We start from the raw sequence: 22841 nt of genomic DNA on the forward strand, positions 1-22841 counted from the left end.
AAAATTTTATATGTTTTATATATTTGTATTTAAATATATTTTATATATCTATATTTTAAACTGACAAGTCCAAATAATAAGGGTACCTGGATAGTTATAAACGGACATCTGATGACTCAAATAAGATTCCTGAAGCTAGGGATAGAAAACAACCAGGTCTTCAACCAAAAGTGAAAATCAAACCCCCTCTGCCCTCTCCTACGATGATGCTATCTTGGTACCACTTAACTACCCTCTAACCAAGCACACAGGGCTTGACAGGAGTGTGCGGGGCAGTGGGACAAAGTGTTGGTATCAGAGACAGATCAGGAATGCGGATGCAGTCGGTTTGAGGAGTGGAAAAGGAGGGGACTAGAGATAACTGCCAAGACTTGTGGCTGTTGACCATCCCAGGTGCCCACTCTGAGGGTGGCTGAACACACCGTTGCCTGCACTGCACCGGGCCAGCTGCCCTGGCGCGTTCTCACACTTCCTCTCCCAACCCCGCAAAGCTGTTCCCATTCCAGAGTGCACCCTGGCACTTCCGAAGCAACTGCTCATCTCCATAGGTAGGGCTGCCTAAATCTTTGACATCACTTCTCGTTCACAGTCATTCTTTTTTAATCAAATGAAACAAACTAACTCTGTATTCCCTGCCTTGTTTGAACAATGGAAAGTATGTGTGCTGTGATCGCAAAAAAATCTTCTCTATGGTAGAGCAATATAAGAGCCTGTACTTGGAGATAAAACAATCTCGATGTGGCCAGGCACGGTGGCTCACACCTGTAATCCCAGCACTTTGCGGGAGGCCGAGGCAGGAGGATCACTTGAGGTCAGGAGTTGGAGACCAGCCTGGCCAACATGGTGAAACTCCGTCTCTACTAAAAATACAAAAATTAGCCAGGCATGGTGGCACATGCCTGTAGTTCCAGCTACTCAGGAGGCCAAGGCAGGAGAATCACATGAACCCAGGAGGCGGAGGTTGCAGTAAGCCACGATCATCCCACCTGCACTCAAGCTTGGGTGACAAAGCAAGACTCCATTAAAAAAACAAAAAAAACAAAAAAACCAAAAAAAACCCCACAAAAAACAAAAAACAATCTCTACGTGGAAGAGACAGTTCTGCTTCTCAAAGCTCTGTCATCCTCCACTCTCTCTTCCTGTTTCTTCTCACCCTACTTTTTACTTCTCTCTGCCTATGTCTATGGAAGAGGCCACAGGAGGGAACAGACAGAAGTTCTCTCTTCCCTAGGCTGCATTTACTTTTTGATTCCAGTTCTGATTTCTTTCAAATCAACTGCTCAGTGTATTCTGGCACCAAAAGGGTAGATTTATCTTTTAAGCTTGAGCCCCAAAAGAGATATCCAACAGGAGCCTCATAATTTTTGTTAGAAGGCCACTGCTCAGTGACCTGACACCACTCTTCATTTCCAGAAATTCATTCAAAATCCAAATTAGTTTTGGCTAATTAGCCTTCAAAACGACCTGTTTCTGGTTAAAATACAGTGGGATAGCAAATATTTTTAAGGAATCACAGGTTTGGGAGGGATCTGAGACTGCTTCTTGCCAGAAAGCAGGTAAATTTCCAAAGAAAGTGGTTTCTTCTTTTCTGGAAGATCTCTAAGAATGGAGTATTAAAACCAGCCATCTCCAAGCGTGGAAATATTTTATATCCCGATGGTCCATAATTTCTTTGTTATACTCAATTAAGAATTTCGTGTTACTTATACCCATGTGCTCTGTTCATTCTGCATCTTCCTAATTGGTATGATGGAAAAGCCACAGACTTGGAGTCACTGACCTGGGCCTAACTCTACTTCCTCACCCTGTATGGTTGTTCCTGTCATCGTGCCTTTTTTTGTTTGTTTGCTTTTGAGACAGGGTCTCACTATGTGACCCAGGCTGGAGTGCAGTGGCATGATCTCAGCTCATTGCGACCTCCGCCTCCTGGGTTCAAGAGATTCTCATGACTGAACCTCCTGAGTAGCTGGGATTACAGGCATGCACCACCACACACGGCTCATTATTTTGTATTTTTAGTAGAAACGGGGTTTCACCATGCTGGCCAGGCTGGTCTCGAACTCCTGACCTCAAGTGATCTGCCTGCTTTGGCCTCCCAAAGTACTGGAATTACAAGCGTAAGCCATCGTGCCCGGCTGTGCCCATTTTACAGAGGAAGAAACTGAGGCCCAGAGAGGTTTGGTAACTTGCCCAAGGTTACTTAGTAATGGTGAAAGCTGGTATTTTAAAGACATGTATATCTGATTCCAACAGCCATTTTATCAACACCAAGACACGTAAAACACCTACCCTGCTCCTGGTGGATTTTGATTATGTCCTCAGCAAACCAAAATGCTTCACTTAAAGGCTAATGTTTTAGTACAGACTGTGAATTAAAATGACAGTTCTTATTTTTTCTTTCTTTTTTTTTTTTTTTTTTTTTTTAGAGACGGAGTCTTGCTCTGTCACCCACGCTGGAATGCTATGGCCCAATCTCAGCTCACTGCAACCTCCACCTCCTGGGTTCAAGCGATTCTCCTGCCTCAGCCTCCCAAGTAGCTGGGATTACAGGTACACACCACCATGCCTAGCTAATTTTTGTATTTTTAGTAGAGATGGGGTTTCACCATGTTGGCCAGGCTGGTCATGAACTCCTGACCTCAAGAGATCTGCCTGCTTCGGCCTCCCAAAGTGCTGGGATTACAGGCATGAGCCACCGTGCCTGGCGAAAAAATGACAATTCTTTAGAGAGTTTCCCTGATTATAACTGTGAAATCACACATCATTCTCATAGAAGTGATTTGTGGACAGATATCCTGGATAAAGTTTAAATAACCTAGGCTGATGTTGTTAAAGATGGTTTTCCACAACAGACACTTTAAAAAGTGAACTCACTAGTCCAAGAAGTTACAAAAAAAAAAAAAAGTCAACCTGGATTTATTCTATCTCTAATCAAAACAATATTTCTCACATATGAAAGTAGAGGGGTTGCAGTTGTATCTTCCAGACATTTGGCAGTTCATTTTCTCTTGTGCCTGTGACTAAAACCAGACTTGCAAATTTAAAATATGCCTATCTTTTTTCAGAAATATTCAAACAAAAAGTGTCTACAAATCTATGCATACACTAATTAAAGCAACTTGGATGAAGAACTGGGGAGAATCCTGAGATCCAATTATTTTCCTAATAACAAATAATATAAGATTCTTTCCAAACTGGTTTGGGAGAGAGATCAAATGGTTAGTTATACTCTTGATAACAGTTAGTTGGCAGATAATAACTGCCTTGTAGATTCTATCTAAAAGAATAGCCATCAAAAATAAAAATACAAAACTCAAAAATGTATGGAGGAAAAATTCACTTGTTCTCAACCATATTTTTATTAATAGGAAAATACAACATTAAACAGAATTCTGAAAAGAAAAGGAAGAGAAGATGTATTTGTCAACTAAAATTCACAGTTCAGTGGCATTTTAGCAGGTCTGATATTTTGCTTTTTGCTCTCCCACTACTTACTTGTGAGGCCTTGTTCATATAATTTTATCTCATTTGTAAATGGAATTACCAAGGACATCTGGTTAAACACCCAGAAAACACGACATAGTCAGAACCCAATACTAAATCTGATTTAGTATTGGTTATCCTGAAAATCCACAGGATCCCCCATCCAAGTTTAGAGATTATTGTCAATCATCAACCATCCTGGGGAGGAAAGTCCATTTGGTCAATGCAATGGATCAAAAGATGAGTTATTTCAAACATCCATTCTGTGTACCTAACAATCACCTCATTAACTTATTTATGCCAACAAAAACCCTTCTGGTGTCATTTCCAATTTCAATGGGATTTTAAAAGGAAGGTAAACTCTAGAAGCTATGTGTCCAACACTGTGCTAGGCACCTTCACACAGTGATACAGGAGTTAAGAAGAAATTACTTAGGCAGATAGTGAGGGTACAGAAATCCTTGGTAAGATTTTCCTTTTAATGAAAAGCAGTTCCAAATCATTTTCTAACAAAGAGCAGCCTGTAAAGCTGAGCTGCAGACAAAGACAAGCAAGCTGGGAGCTTGCATGGGTAAATGCCAGAAGGAAAGAACTACCTGGGACTAGACATGTTCAAAATGGTGGCTCCATCTTCCCTTCTCTGCCAACCACATGTGTAGTAAGAAGGAGACAAGATGGTGCTGGCCAAGGGGAAAGTTCATATGCATAATAAGATTAGGGTGGGGCCACCAGCCTTCCCCACGGCTATGCAATTGTCACACCTGACTGAACCAATCTGTGAGCCCTACCTAAATCAGACACTGCCTCCTCAAGCCAGACGATAACGTCCTGCACATCCACTGCCGGCTGGCCTTTTCCTCTCAGAAGTCCCCTCTCTTTTACTAGAGAGAGAGCTGTTTTCCTTTCTCTTTCTTCCTGTTTTCCTTTCTCTTTCTTTCTCTTTCTTCTGCCTATTAAACCTCCACTCCTAAACTCCTTGTGTGTGTTCGTGTCCTAAATTTTCTTGGTGCAAGACAATGAACCCCAGGTATTTACCCCACACAATGTAGCCACTTCAACAGTGCTTTTATTTAAAGTCAAACATAAACTGCTATGTTGTGACCTGACAGGTCTATTCTTATAGGCTGTGTGAAGATTAACAAAGATAATGGATTGCTAGTGCTCTATGAACAGCAAAATTAAATAAAATAAATGTTAAATATTATTTTACTTCAGGTCACATGGAGGTTCAATTCCATACATTCCCATTGAAATTGGAAATGGCACCAGAAGGGTTTTTGTCTCACCAAGGCTCCCTCCCTCAGCTCTAAGCTTACAGTCTATGGTCTAAAGAGGCTTCGAGGATGGTTCGATAACAGCAATGATATCAAAGTCCAAAGAACTGTCTTGGATGTTAAACTGGAGGTACTAAGGTGGTAAAGAATTGTAAGGAAGGCCGGGAGTAGCCGCTCACGCCTGTAATCCCAACACTTTGGGAGGCGGCGGACAGATCACGAGGTCAGGAGTTCAAGACCGGCCTGGCCAACATGGTGAAACTCCCTCTCTACTAAAATTAGCTGAGCGTGGTGGCGGGCACCTGTAATCCCAGCTACTCGGGAGGCTGAGGCAGGAGAACCGTCTGAACCCGGGGGGCAGAGGTTGCAGTGATCCGAGATAGTGTTACTGTACTCCAGCCTGGGCGACAGGGTGAGACTCTTTCTCAAAACAAAAAACCAAACCAAAACAAACAGACAAACAACTGGAAGGAAAACTTAGCCAAAGGGCTAGATCTTTATTGGCTGTAACTTAGGCAGGGAGAGGTAGCCAAGAGAACATGGGACTTTAGGCCAGAGACCTGGGTGTGCAGCATGGGCTTTTTCAAGGTGCTGAAGGTCTGATTTTAGACAAATCACATATCCTTCTTAGTGACCAATTTCCTTTTCTTTTTCCATTTTATTATACAAAAGTAGAAAGAATAATGAACCCCCACTTACTTATCACCTGGCTTGAACAATGATCAACTCATAACCAAACAGTTCATTTGTCACCCAGCCTCCATTCCTGGATTATTGATGCGTTGGTTATCTATTATTGTGTAACAGATTATCCCAAAACTTAGTGGTTTAGAACAAGCATTTATTATCTCACACTTCCTGTGCATCAGGAATTTGGAAGCAGCTGGGTGGCTCTGGCTCAGTCTCTCATAGCTATAGTCAGGATGTAGGCAGGAACTGCAGTCATTCAAAGGATTAGCTAAGGCTAAAGAAGGGAATGGCAATAGGTCCCTAAGACAAAACTGGCCCACAGCCTGTTCCATAAACAAAGTTTTACTGGAACACAGCCACTCTCTTTCATTTACATATGTCTATGACTGCTTTTGCATTACAGCAGCAGAACAAAATAGCTGTGATAGAGACTGGATGGCCCACATGCCTAAAGTGTTTACTATCTGGCCCTTTACAGAAAAAGTTTGCCAACTTCTAGCCCAGAGAATCTGTTTCCAAGATCACTTGCTCCCATGGTTATTGGCAATAGGCCATGCTCCTAGTCATGTAGGCTTCTACACTGGCTGGCTGAGTGTCCTCACAACATGGAAGCTAGCTTTGCAAGAGGAAGAGTGATTCAAGAGGCAGAAGGCAGAAGCCATCATGTTTTTTAATGACCTGGCCTCAGAAGAAACATAACATCATGTCTGCAGTATTCTACTGATCCACAGACCAATCAAGATGCAAAGTGGGAGAGGACTCCACAAGGGCATAAATACTAGGCAGCAGGGATCACTGCAGACCATCTTAGAAGCTGACAACCACAGCTGGAGATTCATTCCTTAATCTGTAAAGTCAGGATTCCCAACAAGATGATTTCTATAGAATTTTTCAACTCTAACATTGGACAGTTACATGATGCAGAGAACTTCTGATATATTTTTGTGTTTTAATCATAGATGTATTCAATTAGCATTTGTTGCAGAATTACTATTTTTTTTTTTGAGATGGAGTCTTGCTCTGTCGCCCAGGCTGGACTGTGGTCTCGGCTCACTGCAACCTCCGCCTCCCGGGTTCAAGCAATTCTCCTGCCTCAGCTTCCTCAGTAGCTAGGACTACAGCCATGTGCCACCACAGCTGGCTAGTTCTTTGTATTTTTGTAGAGATGGGGTTTCACCATGTTGGCCAGGCTGGTCTTGAACTCCTGACTTCAAGCAATTCACCCGCCTGGGCCTCCCAAAGTGCTGGGATGACAGGCGTGAGCTACTGTACCCAGCTATTGCTGAACTTTAATACATGTATTTTCATTTTGAGTTTCATACGAGTTAATTATATTACTATTTATGTTCTCATAAGCATTATTTCTTTATGAAGTGATTATTTTCCTTTAGGTAGTATTTCAAAGAGTTCTTAAATCCAAACATTTCTTGTTTTCTACATTCTATTCTTAAGGGAAAGAGACAAATGAGCAAATGTGTTGCTCTTAGGGCTTTACTTTAAAAGTCTAAATTTTCTAGCCTATCAATCACTAATATATTTCAGCCCAATTTCGCTGATCTATGTTCATTACATAATGTAATATTCAGTCATATTCCTGAGATCCCATAGCAGTAGAAATCAAGTGAAAAATAATACCGGGCCGGGCACAGTGGCTCATGCCTGTAATCCCAACACTTTGAGAGGCTGAGGAGGGTGGATTGCTTGAGCCCAGGAGTTTGAGACTAGCCTGGGCAACATGGTGAAACCCTGTCTCTACAAAAAATACAAAAATTAGTCCGTCATGGTGGCGCACACCTGTAGTTTCAGATACTCGGGAGGCTGAGATGGGAGGATGGCTTGAGCCCAGGAGGCAGAGGTTGCAGGTTGCAGTGAGCTGTGAACGTGCCACTGTACTCCAGCCTGGGCAACAGAGCCAGACTCTGTCTCAAAAAAGAAAAAGAAAAAGAAAAAGAAAAACAAAAAGAAAAAGCAAAGGCAAAGGAAAAAGAAAAAGGAAAGGAATACTGTTTGTTATAGTAAACAAAAAATTTCCTATTTTAGCAATTTACCAATAATTAAAAACAAAAGTTTTTTTTTTTTTAAGTGTGGTTTCCTACACTTTTGGTGTAGGAAAGTATATTAAATATTTAATAATTTAATATACTTCTGAATCTAATACCCAACTGTAACACACAGAGGATAATTTCAAAGTCAAAGGATTAGCACTTAATAGAAAAAAGGCACAAAGGGATGGGGCTTTGACCCTAATGATGTTCACTTAATTAATGACTCCTTCATTCAATGATTATAAATCTATATTTCTGAAGTAATCCTGCTTCCAAAAAGCTTGTCTGGTAGTCATAGACCAATATCTTTAAATTCGATGATGCCAACAGCATAATCTTTTAAAAAGAATTGGTCGAGGGCCAAGCACAGTGGCTCACACCTGTAATCCCAGCACTTTGGGAAGCCAAAATGGATGGATCACTTGAGGTCAAGAGTTTGAGACCAGCCTGGCCAACATGGCGAAACTCTGTCTCTGCTAAAAATACAAAAATTATCCGGGCATGGTGGCACACACCTGTAGTCCCAGCTACTCGGGAGGCTGAGGTGGGAGAATCGCTTGAATCCAGGAGGTGGAAGTTGCAGTGAACTGAGATTGCACCACCACACTCCAGGGTAGATGACAGAGCGAGACTGTCTCAAAAAAAGAACTGGCCAGGGCTGGGAGCGGTGGCTCACACTTGTAATCCCAGCACTTTGGGAGGCCAATGTGGGTGACTTGCTTGAGCTCAGAAGATCTAGACCAGCCTAGGGAACATGGTGAAACCCTGTTTCTACAAAAAATAAAAATAAAAATAATAATTAGCTGGGGATGGTGGTGCATGCCTGTAGTCCCAGCTACTTGGGGGACTGAGGCAGGAAGATCACTTGAGCCTGGGAGGTCGAGGCTGCAGTGAGCATGCATTCCACTGCATTCCAGCCTGGGTGACAAAGTGACACCCTGTCTCAAAAAATGAAAAAATTGGGCATGGTGGCTCATGCCTATAATCCCAGCACTTTAGGAGGCCCAGGTGGGCAGATCACTTGACTCCAGGAATTTGAAACCAGCCTGGGCAACATGGCAAGACCCTGTCTCTACTATAAATATACAGAAAAATACAAAATATTAGCCAGGTGTGGTAGCTAACTAACACTGGTAGTTCCAGCTACTTGGTAGGCTGAGGAAGCAGGATTGTTTGACCCTGGAGGTCAAGGCTGTAGTGAGCTGTGATCTTGCCACTGCACTCCAGCCTGAGTGACAGAATAAGACCATGTCTCAAAAAAAAAAAAAAAAAAAAATTTCTTGTGGTAAAATACATATAACATAAAATTTACCATCTTAACTACTATCAGGTGTCCAGTAGTATTAAACACATCGCTACCTCCATCTTCATAACTTTTTCATCTAACAGTATAATCTTTTAATTTCCTAAAACATTTAATAAAAAGTAAATAAATGGATGCATAAGTCAATCCTAGGCATTTACCTGCAAAAGGAAGAGCTGCTCTCACATATGTTGACCATCATGGCAATGCAATTATTAATCTAATACAGAATATGAGATTGGAACTCTAACTTTAAAAAAGAATACATCCCTTTTTTGTTGTTGTTGTTTTTTGAGACAGAGTCTTGTTCTGCCACCCAGGCTGGAGTGCAGTGTGCGATCTCGGCTCACTGCAACCTCTGCCTCAACGGTTCAAGCGACTCTCCTGCCTCAGCCTCCTGAGTAGCTGGGATTACAGGCGTGTGCCACCATGCCCGGCTAATTTTTGTATTTTTAGTAGAGATGGGGTTTCACCACGTTGGTGAGGCTAGTCTTGAACTCCTGACCTAGTGGTCCGCCTGCCTCAGCCTCCCAAAGTGCTAGGATTATAGGCGTGAGCCACCACGCCCAGCCTTTTTTGTTGTTTTTAAATATAGTTTTAAGCATTCTGAAATCTCTAGAATTTATTATGAGGCAAGTTTTTTCTTTACCAATGCAAACACATTTGAATGACATCTGTGAACATGGTCCCAAGCACATGGCCATCACTTCTACAGCACAGTGACCCCAAGGCCTTTCTCTGTGGAATGGACTTGTGCTTCCAGGCCCCCTCTTACCACACTGCTTCCAATCTATCAATAGCATGACTCGAAAAATGCTACATTTTATTCCATTTCACAGGCTATTCGGTAGTTTTCATAAGAAAAAATAAATCTGCTTCTGATTTGGCCATGTTTCTTACATCTATGGGGAATATTAAGATACATCAATTTTAAAGTTTGCTTAGAAAATCAATGATATAAGTAGCCATTTACATACATTGTTTACTGAGGAAGACAATGATCAGAAGAGCTGTAGTTTTATTTTACTGTCTGGATGACTCTGTGCACTTTAAAGAAATTTTTCTCTGGTGAAAACAGAAAATACAGGGGAAAAACGTCCACCTATCAGTGGTTAAAGGAGGATTGCTCCAGAGCCTGAATTAGTTTTCTAGCTAACAAGTACAAGTGTAAAACATAAACTATTCTAGAATTCTTCCTTGCTTGATTTGGGGTTATTTTACAGTCTTGGGGAGCTACTCTTGTTACTGATGTCAATCACAGTCAGTATTTTTGGGGGAAAAAAAAAAGGATTTGAACTTTATCAAGGCAAGGTACGTGGTCCTTCTAAAGTGTCCACATGTAACTCTTCAGAATGCGTTCTCTTCCCCAGTGATCCCAGAAAGGCACATGACCTGTTTCCATTTCTGCCAGAGTATCTATTTTAAGACTCTTCTTTTTTTTGTCCAAGGACATAATTTGTCCTTATTTATTTAATATATTGGCTTGTGAATTACATATGAGTCAACAAACTCAGTTTGATGAAGTGGATATTTATTCAGAGTCTATTGGGCACCAGGCCCTGTGCTGGGTGAGGGGACTCAGCAGTGAGTGAGTCGTCACCTGGCCCTTGGGGACCTCGCAGCTCACAAGGAAGACTGAAACAGAACCAACTATAGTGGGGCAAATGAACAGAAACGGGTACCAGGCTCCTGTTACTCAATGGGAAGGCGGCTTTCTCCAGGAGGTGGGGTCTGTGAAGCTGACAGCAGAGGGCAGGTATACTGGTGGTCAGAGTTACAAAGTAGCAGGGGTGCTTGGGAATCTTGCTAGACCCAAAAGGTGCAGAGGAGCCAGTATTTATTCGTGCATTCAGTATGTTTAAATGAGGTTATCATTTTATCAGTTGGAGAGAAATTTACTATGCAAAAAATTACCTGCAAATGGCTAACAGACCCTACCCTGGAGAGCTGTTCTGAAGAGACACTGGCACATGCAGAAGGTTTAGAACAGTGCCTGGCTCATGTTCGCACACACTACATGTCAGCTGTTACTACTCATTGTTATTACAGCCCAGCTGTGTTCGGTCATGAAAACAGGTGGGATTGCCACAAAGGTAGAATTCTGACTCTCCAGGCAAATCTGATGTTACGGTACGACTTTATCCTAGAATTCCTTGTTGGGTTCACCCAGCAACTGCATGAGGTAGTCCTCCTCCTCCCTCATCATCCTCATTCCCCCAGCACACTGCTCCATAATGGGTCTTACTCACATTGCCTTATTCCAGCCTCATTCTGACTTCGCCTCGTTTGAGTGTTGGGGGAACTCCAATACAGGAAGGTCATGTTACTTGCTCTGCAGCTACACGGGGCTGAAACCTCCTTTGCAAAAATCATTAACAGTGAGAAAGTTATGACAGTGAAAGGGATCTGATCTAGCCAACTTCATCTTACTTCCAACCTCTAAGCTAGCTGTCCGTGCTCATTCCTAGGCAAAGGCCAAACTAACCTTGGAAGAAATTCAGTTTATAGTTTAACTTTGAAACAAAGATGATAAAAGTCCTCTCCTGAAACAAACTCCTTTCTTGCCTGGGAGCCAGACCACCTTTATAAAACTAACAAATTGGCCACAAGACTTGCAACTTCCCCAGTTACTCCTGCAGATCACATGCAGAACCTGAGATCGGTCTTTTAAGATGTCTTTTCCAGTTTTTGCATTTCTGAGGACTGATGGCTCTACCAGATTCACCAGCCAGTCCTGTGGCCCTCACCCAGGAACTGACTCAGCTGAAGAAGACAGCTTTGACTCACTGTGATTTCATCTCTGATCCAATCAGTCAGTACTCCCCACTCCCTGGCCCCCTACCTGCCAAACTATCCTTGAAAAACTCTAGTCTGAATTTTTGGGGAGACTGATTTGAGTAATAATAAAACTCTGCTCTCATGTTCAACCTGCTCTGCATGAATTAAACTAGTTCTCTAGTGCAATTCTCCTGTCTTGATAAATTGGCTCTATCTGAACAGTGGGCGAAATGAACCCTTTGGGCGGTTACAGGGCTGGAAGACAAACCTTCCAACAAAAGAAGAAAGGGAGAGGCAGGCTCAGACAGGTCACCCAAATGACAGATATACCATATACTTTTGTACTTTTTACTGGGCCTAGACCTGACTCGTGGCCCTGGGAAGTAGACCACCCCTTCCTAAGAACTATAGCTCTGGCACTGGTGGCTGTTGGCTTTGTTAGAGGCTAATTCTTTATTTGGATTTAACATTTCATTCTGAACTAGATGTTGGCAGATTGATATGCAATTACGTATTCAATAGTCAAATACTTTGGTACCTTAATTCTAGGCTGTGAAATCTTACAGTTTCCATTAAAATGCTTATATATTTACTGTAACTTTTTTTTTTTTTAATAGAGATGAGGTGTTGCCATGTTGCCCAGGCTGGTCTCAAGCTATCTGTCTGCCTTGGTCTCCTAAAGTGCTAGGATTACAAACGTGAGCCACTGCACCCAGCCTATATTTACCTTAACTTGACAGCACAAATGGAGCGGTAGGGAAGAAGTTCAGATGTTGAAAAAAACCTATCAATTTAAAACTGAATACTTAAATATAGACCAAAAATAAAATCCTAAGCCCCCCAACTAACAGAATGGACCCCCCTCCCCTGGGCCAGGGGGATCTCAGAGAAACTTGGAACGCTGAATTCTCAGCCATGACAGGGAGGTCGGACAGGCCTCATTATACATCTCCCTTTTGGAATTTAGGTACAAATGACCGCCAGCATTAACATTAAAATAGAGATCATTAGACTGTCAAAACAGACCCTTTGTGGCAGTAAGATATCAAATTGCAACCTGACTGCGGTACAGCATCACATGACAGATAGCAGACTCCAAAGGAAATCAAATATTTTACCCCACAATATATTTCTTTGACATATTTTGAAATGGTTCCACAATACTATCTCTTGTGGGGAAAATATGCATCTGTAGAGAATATCCATGAATACAGCCAGTCCTTTCCTGTATGTAGAAGAGATGAACCAAGAGTCTGATGCCTCTTAAGGTCTGAAGAAACATTTACCATGCATTCCCTCTGAAGGGTGCTACCACCTACCCAACGAGAACCTTGGCTTCCACAAACCCCCTTATCTTAATTCAGGCATTTTCTTCTACTGCCTTCAGGTCTTTAGACGAAGCTTGACTCTTTCAACCAATTGCCAATTTGAATCCATCTATGACCTATAAGCCCAGCCCTCCCCTGCCCCCACACCTTTCACATCGCATCAATCTATACCTCACATGTATTTATTTATGTCTTTCTCTGTAACTTCCGTCTCCCTAAAATGTATAATTAAGCCAAACTGTAATCTGACTGCCTTGGGCACTTTCTCAGGACTCGAGACTGTTCCCTGGGGCTATGGTCACTCATACTGGCTTAGAATAAACCTCTTTAAATATCTTACAGAGTTTGGTTTCTCCGCTAACATAACTAAATTTAAATACACTTAACTCTAAAAAACAAAGACACTATTTGATAAAGCCTGGCCCAGTTGGCCTGTCTAGTTAAGGGTCCTACACCTAATTTGAGGCCCCTGAGAGCTATAATTAGTAGTGTCTCCTTAAAGTCCTTCTCTTGTTCATTTAACTGATTCCTGAGGCTGTTTTCTTTCTCAAAGGCTCTAGGCAGCCAGCCCTGCTCCCTGGCTTCTGTTTGTGTTCTGGGATCCCAGGAGGGCTGGCTGCCCAGAAGCAGGTTAAGTGGATGTTGTCCTTGTGCTCCAGGCCACGGAGTTATCAAATGGTTCCTGCATTAGAATCCTTTCTATTTTTAATTGGATCTTAAAATGACTAAGAGATGAATAAATCAATTTGAAGAGAAATAAAAGGGCATCACTAGGATGATATTTACTGTCTAGAATTCTTTGTAAAGGTTTCAGCCAAATGAAGCCTAATCATTTGAAAATGCCCTTTGCAAAGTAAACTATTTTATTTTCCTCAGTTTGCCTCTCACCTTCAAGTATGTCTAATTTGCCTATATATTTAGAAATACCACATAGCTTCCTATTCGATACCAAAAAAGATCTGTTTTCAGTACATTTCCTTCCCACATTCATTTCGGCAATCCACCACCACTCCTCCTGTCACAAGCTGAGAGGAATAACTGAATCCACAGAGCACGTCTCCAAATGGGATCCAAGAGCGCTGCATTAGAATCACTTGATATGCTGGTTTAAAAAGGAGATTTCTTGGGCCTTCCCACACACTGGGGAATCCAGTCTTTCATTTTATGGGCAAAAAAACCACAAAAAAACGACCAAAAAATCTCTGAGATGCAAAGAGGCCACCTGACTTGTCCACAGGTGGCACAAGGTGGCCCCAAACTTGCTTGTTCTTGGCACTCACCTGGCCATGCTTGGGAATCTATCTTTGCTGGGGAGTGGGGATTGATAAAAGTGAGGTGGAGACACAGGAGCGTTTTTAAAAAATGTAGGTCCTTGGGTCCCACCTTTGATTTAGGGAATAAGAATCTTCAAGGCATAGGGTCTAGGTACATGTGTTTTTCACAAGGTTTACATGTAAAATGCACAATCCTATTTAAGGACTGCCTGATGACTTAAATTTCTCAATCATATTTTGCCCATAAAATGAGACTTGAGTTGAAAAGTAGCAATTCAGGTATAAATTAAACATAGTAAGTATCCATAAGGAATAATTTCTACTGATAAGCTTACTATCAATGTCTGGTTAGCAATTCAGGTCTAAATTAAACATCATAACTATCCATAAGTAATAATTTCTACTGATAAACTTACTATCAATGTCTGGTTACTTAATAGTGAGACTTCACCCAAATGTGTTTTCAATAACTCAATTTCTGATCTGGGCCCATAAACTGACCAGGGTACCTGACAGAAGCTCTCTCTGCTTTTGTTACATGGGAGGAGCCCAGTGAGTTGAGGCTACTTATAGTTACAAAGGAGATAGCTAAATGTCAGGTTAAAGAAAAATGAGAAACATATTCTACATCCTAGAAATGGCACTAGTTCAGCAGGTAAACTGAAGTCATGGCCAGTTAATTTTTTGAGTTTCTGAAAAGTAGGTGACCTTTTGTACGTTCTAGGACCTCCTGGGCAGTGAGACTAAACAGGAATTGTGATGAAAATGTTTGTCTCTCCTGGATGGTGGCACAAACTTGGGTGGCCCATGTAGCAGTGTCAACCATACAGCAAAGCCTTGAGTCAGTGAAAGAGAGTGAGAGGCGGTTGTTACATACAGTATCTTCAGTCCAACTTTTACCCTGAACCTTTTTTTTTTTTTTTTTGAGACAGAGTCTGACTCTGTTACCCAGCCTGGAGTGCAGAAGTGTGATCTCGGCTCACTGCAACCTCCGCCTTCCAGATTCAAGCGATTCTTGTGCCTCAGCCTCCCGAGTAGCTGGAATTATAGGCGTGTGCCACCACATCCAGCTAATTTTTGTATTTTTAGTAGAGATGGGGTTTTACCATGTTGGCTGGGCTGCTCTCGAACTCCTGACCTCAACTGATCCACCCGCTTTGGCCTCCCAAAGTGCTGGGATTACAGGTGTGAGCCACCACACCCAGCCAACCCTGAGCCTTTTATTCTCAGATTGATAATTAAAAGAAAAAAATCTACTGGAGACAGGGAGGGAGAACACTTCTGCGTTTGCAAGGCCCTAAGAGAGCCTGACAACACTCATCATTGCTGTCTGCCCACTTGATGGATCAGAGACATTAGAGCTGCTCATGTACAAATTTAAAAATCACCCTCAGGGCAAGCTATGTAAGTCCTATTAGAAAGCATTAAATAAGTATACTGAATGGAACCTGTTAGACATCTGTCCCTCCAGAATCACCTTTTCTTACAAGGTGATTTTAACCAGAGAATCAGATCTATGTCCTCAGGAGAAAAAAATCTCAAAGAGACATAACATCTTTCAGATTTTTTTCTTCTTTCTAAGTAATACAGGTCGAGCATCCCTAATGTGAAAATCTGAAATACTCCAAAATCCCGAAACTTTGTGAACGCCAAAAAAAAAAAAAAAAAAAAAAAAAAAAGTAAGCTCTCTGTATATATATATATTTCAGATTTTCCCATTAGGAATGCTCAGCAGTAAATACAATACAAATATTCAAAAATCTGAAACAAAATTCAAAATCTAAAACACTTCTGGTCCTAAGCACTTTGGATAAGGGATACTCAACTTGTATGAGATAGGGTTTTGGTCAGTGTTTCATTTCTCAAAGAAGATGAGTGTGAATAAATTTGGAATTAGGGCTTTGCCTCACTGTCAGGTAAAGTGTACCTGAAGATATGGGAATCTAAGAGCTGAGATGACTTGAGAGGTCATTTAGCCATATCCATAGTAAACACGTATCCATGACACCCTCAATGGCAAATATAACGGTCCTGCATTTGGAGTTTTAGGTAAATGTATTTAGTAACATGAGACATATTAATAATATGTTGAATTTGGTGGTGGTGAGGGAGGTTCATAGGGAATGAGTTATAATTTCATTCTCTCAATAAAAATCCTTTCCTTTTTAGGCAAACTTTAGTAACATAAATCCTGAGTGATTTTTTCAAAAGCAGATCTTTATTAAAAAAGCAAATTCACGGAATTTTATGGTCTAGACAGACCATAAAATTTATTGTAGAGATATACCATGAAATCCTGAGTAACATGAAGCATGGTTCTTCCTTGACCTGGAGTTAAGATGTGTATGCACGAGCCAGGAGGTTGCCTACCCCCATCTACAAAATGTCACCAGAAATGTAATCAATGGAGAAATCTGATTAACTAAAACTCTTCCAGAGACACGGCTATACATTAAACTTTTTTTCTTACATACCTCTTAAAACTTTTAGATGCTTTATGCCCTCTCACACATTTTTAAACTGACACCTAAAATCTTTTAATCATAAATTCAATAGCCGCAAAAATGTAGGCAGTGTGTATGTGTATGCATAAGCATAGACAGATCTTTTTGAAAAAAGCAGGTTACTGGAATTTTATTGTGTAGATATACAATAATTTATTTAATCATTCTCCTATTGAGGAATTTAGTTATCTCCAGATTTTTGCTAATAAAAATGTTTCAATGATTAAATTTTGGTACAATTTTCAGATACAACCGTTACCCTAGTAAGATTTGGTTTGTGTTGCAGAGTAATTGAAATTAAATTCAACTGCAATTCTAGAAAGACTGGACCAATTTACACTTCTGTCAGGTATATATAAAAGAATGTCCATTTCCCAAATCCAATGAGGACAGGCTATCATGACATAATCCAATAGAACATGTGAAATGTGGTATTTCACTGGTGTTTAAATTTATATTTCTTTAATTTTGAATGAGGTTGAGCATCTCTTCATATGTTATCCTTTCATTACTGTACTGTCATTTTTTATAGATTTGTGGAAACTTTTTTTGAATTAAAAGATATTGACTTCGTTATATACAAAAATATTTTTCCAGTTTGTCCAATTTATCTTTTGAGTCTGCTTATTTTTTGTCATACATAAGTTTTCATTTTTCATGCATTTTATCATTTTTTAAAATGATTTTTGGGTTTTATATCTTGATTGGGAAGGCATTTCCCACTAAAAGATATACTCAGACTTTTAATAGACTTCTTATGGCTTACATTTTTCACATTTAAATCTGTCAACCTTGAATTTTGTGGTGGTGGGGAAGTTCACAAGGAATGAGTTAAAATAAAGTATAATAATTTTCCCAAACAGCTGTTTGCCATCAAGCTGTGTAACAAATAATCCTTCTTTTTTCCACTGACATAAAATACCACTTTTACCATAAATGAAATCCCCAGTTTTATTTGGGCCCATTTATGAACTCAATGCTCTCTATTCCACTGATTTTTCCATTTCTTCACTAATTTAAAATGTATTTAATTATAATTATTGTACTATTCAGAATACATTTTAATATCTGACAGAGTGACAGTCCCCATTTTTCTTCTTTATCAGAAGTTTCCTTGCTATTCTCGGATGTTTATTTTGATATATTTGAATTGGCATTGGATATTTACAAGATTGAATCTTTTGATCCCAGTAATGTTTAAAAACATTTGTCCTATAAGTTATCTATATTGTTTCCATAAATTACCACCTAAGTTTTTACATTTTGGTTCCTTCTGTAAATGTAAATTTTTCATCAAAAATATTTTCTAACTGATTATTTCTTGTGAAAAGAAACATGATTTTAGATAAACTTCATAACTTGCTTCCTTACCAAATTTTCCTATTTTTAATAACTTTTTTAGCTATATAATCCTCTAATTTTTTCTTTTCTTTTCTTTCTTTTTTTTTGAGACAAGGTCTCACTCTGTCACCCAGGTGGGAGTACAGTGGCGTAATCATGGCTCATTACAGCCTCAACCTCCTAGGCTCAAGCAATTCTCCTAGCTCAGCCTCCCAAGTAGCTGTTACTATAGGCGTGCACCACCACGCCTGGCTAATTTTTGTATTTTTTTGTTGAGACAGGGTTTCACCATGTTGCCCAGGTTGGTCTTAAACTCCTGGGCTCAAGGCATCTACCCACCTTGGCCTCCCAAAGTGCTGAGATTACAGGTGTGAGCCACTGCACCCAGCCTAATCCTCTAATTTTCAAGTAATAAGCTTGCCTCTTCTACTTGAACTTCTCTTCCTCTTATACAACTGCATTGGTTAGTACCTCTAGAAGAATGCTAGCTGTCAGTGGTGATGATGGGTTTCCTGCCATTGCTGGGAATGCTCTGGAGTTTCATTATTGGGCATGATGGTGGGTTCTGGTTTAACATATAGACACACTGGCTAGCCCACATGCCAAAAGTGAACCTGCCCAACCTCTAGGAATGCAGGTAACTTAGTCTTGTCACCTACTGTGTGGCAAACACGAGCACAGCTATGGCTAGTTGGCCCAGGTTCATCCTCTTTTCCACATTCTTATCACAAGTCCTCTTCTGGAGTCACCCTGCCTCATCAGGGGCAAGTATTGGTTCGATGTGGGGTTCCCCTGTCTGGTGCACCACCCTTGGACCCCTCATGCTTTGATCCAAGGGTCATCTTAAGTGGGTCCTCTTCACGTTTTTTCTCCCAACTCCCCAAACATAAGAAAAAATATTCCTATGCAAAGTAGTTTAGAAGCCAAAGAAAGAGTGTCTGTCCAGCAGGTTCTGACCAGAGCTTGTCCCCTCAGATGACAATGCTTTACTGATTCTCTCATTGCTTAAATTCCTATGCAGCACTAAAGATAACAAGTGAGAGATACTCCAGGTGTCTAGGGATCTCCTGTCTACTCCCACTCTCCTTACAAGCAGAAAATCATCAAAATGGTCAACTCCAGCATGGCTTTTTTTTTTTTGTAGTCTCTGGTAGAATGTGGAAGTCACTGAGACACAGTTTCTCCTTTCAGGGCAATTTTGCTGCTTCTACACACCTGACCTCATTCTGTCTCGCTCTCTGAAAGCTATTATTCAGGATTTTATTCACTCACTTCTCCTCACTTAATGTTTCAGTAGATGGCAAAACTGGAAGCTTGTGGGGAGCTGCCCCAAGTTGATTCTTAGATGTCTGTCTTGTTCTTTTGCTGAATGCTAGCTCTATTCTTTATTTAATATTGCCTGAATATTTTTGTTTGTTTAGTTTAGTTCTTTAAACCTATTTGTTGCTCATGTTGTTAGGATTTTGGTTTTGTTATGTCATCCTAAACTGGAGTCCTCTGTATTCATTTAAACTGGTAACTTCAAGGCTGAAGAAAATGCTGAGACGGATTCTTCTAAATTATTTCTCCTGTCATTTGCTAAAGTAATACATACATTTTCAGGACAGCTGCTCTTACCTGCTGCTTGAGTGCCTCCACAGACTCAAATTCCAATCTGGCTAGTTTCACCTGGATATGCCGTGGTTTATCAGGTATGGCAAATGCAAGGATAAACTTTAAAGCCAGGAGTGCGTGCTGAAAACAAGAAAGAGTACATGTTGATGTGATACATCAGACCATATACACAAGGAAATAAATTGATATCTAAGCAACCTAGGGTCCTTTATATTAATCTTGGGTAATTTCTAACTATTGACCTGTGAAGTATCAAAGACCAAGCAGGCTCATGAATTGTACTGAGTCCACCCTGTTGTGGTTCATTCAATAATTTACTGACTTTATTTAATTCTTTTTTTTTTTTTTTTTTTTTGTGAAAAAGAGTCTCTGTCTGTCACCGCTAGAGGAGTGCGGTGGCACGATCTCGGCTCACTGCAACCCCTGCCTCCCAGGTTCAAGTGATTCTCCTGCCTCAGCCTCCTGAGTAGCTGGGATTACAGGCAGGCACCATCACACCCAACTAATTTTTTTTGTATTTTTTAGTAGAGATGGGGGTTTCACCATGTTGGTCAGGCTGGTCTCAAACTCCTGACCTCAGGTGATCCACCCACCTCAGCCTCCCAAAGTGCTGGGATTACAGGTGTTGAGCCATCACATCCAGCCAGCTTTATTCTCTTTTAAAATCAGGTACTCCCATAAACCGATACCGTAATGGTACCCTCAATGTTTTATAGAAAAATGGTTTATTCTGAAGTCTTCTACAAACTCTTTTCTAGCAATGTATCTTAGTATACAATATTTGTAGTCACTCTACTCTCTGCCCAATGTCCCTGTGCTGCACTTCAGTTTGAGTTACATAAAACGTACATATATCTTAAAAATAAGGTGCCATGAATCCTCTAATCCCAATAGCGTTTGGTGCATTTTCTTTTATGATGTGATAATCAATAAAGATTAATTCAATGATTGTAACCTTATGCTGCTGACTCCATATATGGTAAGTACACGGACATTATAATATGGAAAACTTAAAACCTGGCTATTATTTTCCTTTCTCATACAAGCATCATAAAGAAGTCCTCTATAACATAATGATATGAGATGTATAATTAAGCCAATGGTATTGCTTCCATTGGTAATCCCACTGTTCAGATGTATAGGCTCAACCTACTGACGCTTCTCCAAATCCAGATCATCTTGTGTTCCAGAATCAACACCCACAGAAATCTAAGTGATCAAAAGGATACAGCTGCCTCTGTGGTGACAGCATGAGTTACTAAATATTAAAAGTTGTGATTTTTAAAAGAAATAATTAAAAGGCATTAAGAAAATCAATGAGAGAGATGGAACAGCCTTTAAGAAATGTTGCATTGAATTACTGACAGAAAAAGAACAGTTGAAAAAAATTAAAGGAATTTCTTACTGTGATATTTTCAAAAGGAGGAATGAGGGATAAATAACAAGCAGATATCTCCTGGGAGAAGCATGAAATAGTGAAAGAAATCAGCATGATGCCAGAACAAGCAATAATTTAATCAGAAGACTTGAAAATCAGCAGAACCCCAGGACAGGCCAAGCAGTGCCTGGTATTAACAAGAGACATAGAATAGACCAGGGACAAACAGCCTTCATGTAAATGTGACTGCCATGACCAAAGATGACACTGGAAGATAGTGATTAAGGGTCTAGAGTAGAAAAACAAGTAGATAATATAGCATGGACCAGATGATACCCTATGTTAAAATTCTGAACTGAATTAATAAAAACCTAATCTCCAAATAATACATGAATAATTCAGAAAACGCTATGCTGTACCATTATTTCATTCCATTAGAACACTGAGAGATAATTTTATACAAGACAATCTCTTCAGTGGAAATATTAGACAAGAAATAAACAAATTAGTAGATAAAAAGAAATATTCCATGTATTTCAGAGTCTGTGTAGCCTTAAGTTGCCGGAGTCCTACATGACATGACAAAGTCATGGCCCCTTTCCATCTCTCCTAATAAATCTGTGCCCATTTCCTCTTCCTCAGAGTCTTGGCAGGAATTACAAAACAAAATATGCTGCTGAGGAAGGACATGCTTCCCTTGGATGTTAAGGCATCTGGAAGGTGTATTAACTCTCCTTTGGGAAACAGGACTGGCTATTAGGTAACAGAACAAGGTTGCCCAGATTTTGCTGCTATGGTTTCCATGCAAACTGTTCATAAAATTATCATGAATTGAAAAAAGTTGATATTGATTAGACAATATTAATCAAAACTGGATGCCATTTTAAACATTTACATAGCAACATGCTTTTATGAGTAATTCTCTATAGTTTATTTTCCAAAAAATATAGCATCTTCACAATGGTTTTCTTTAGATGGTGGCACTATAGGCAGTCTATCTTCACTTTTTAATGGACATACATTACTTTTATATGGGGGGAAAACTTATATAAAAAAGAACACAGGGATTCCTATAAGTGAATTACATATGCCCTGCCAGGCTCCTAAACTCACCTCGTCCTGACTGCACATTTGCCCAGTAAACAGACAAAACCAGACAATTTGCAGTTCAGAGAATATGGCTTTTTAAACTGAAGTCCAAGAATATAAGAAGCTGGGCAAAGTGGGCTGGGTGCAGTGGCTCACACCTGTAATCCCAACACTTTGGGAGGCTGAGGTGGGTGGATCACTTGAGGTCAGGAATTCAAGACCAACCAGCCTGGACAACATGGGGAAACCCCATCTCCACTAGAAATACAAAAATTAGCTAGGCATGGTGGCAGGCACCTGTAATCCCAACTACTTGGGAGGCTGAGGCAGGGGAATTGCTTGCACTTGGAAGGCAGAGGTTTCAGTGAGCTGAGATCGTGCCGCTGCACTCCAGCATGGGAGACAGAGCGAGAGACTCCATCTCAAAAAAAAAAAAAAAAAAAAAAAAGGCTGGGCAAAATGATCACTTTGTATTCACTCATTCTGCAAATATGTGGAAAGTACTTATGCAGGGCCAGAGTGCTCAGATGGAAGCCTTCATCAACAACTTCCCAACCTTCTCTAATCTGTCATATTGATTTTCTCCCCACTTTGCTAAACTACCAGAAATTTCACCAATTATAGGTTTATTTGCTTTGATACACATTTTCTATTAAAAGTGAAAGCATCAGTGGGAAGGTTAAGGAGCATCAACCATTCACAGATATTGGTTAATTACTTTAATTAGTTGTTGCTAACAA

At 40.4% G+C, this 22841-nt stretch overlaps 1 protein-coding gene across 5 annotated transcripts in view; it reads right to left on the minus strand.

Annotated features, from left to right (window-relative positions):
- The window catches only part of ANO10 (anoctamin 10), a 260737-nt gene that overhangs the window by 46750 nt on the left and 191146 nt on the right, over positions 1–22841 (minus strand). For all 5 annotated transcript variants that reach the window (XM_011968089.1, XM_011968085.1, XM_011968088.1 and 2 more), the window contains one exon: positions 19638–19754. In XM_011968089.1, the coding sequence (XP_011823479.1) occupies positions 19638–19754 (117 nt within the window). The remainder of the gene's footprint in view (positions 1–19637; positions 19755–22841) is intronic.

The sequence above is a fragment of the Mandrillus leucophaeus genome, unplaced genomic scaffold (genome assembly GCF_000951045.1).
Source record: "Mandrillus leucophaeus isolate KB7577 unplaced genomic scaffold, Mleu.le_1.0 Scaffold829, whole genome shotgun sequence".
In the NCBI taxonomy this organism is placed as follows: domain Eukaryota; kingdom Metazoa; phylum Chordata; class Mammalia; order Primates; family Cercopithecidae; genus Mandrillus; species Mandrillus leucophaeus.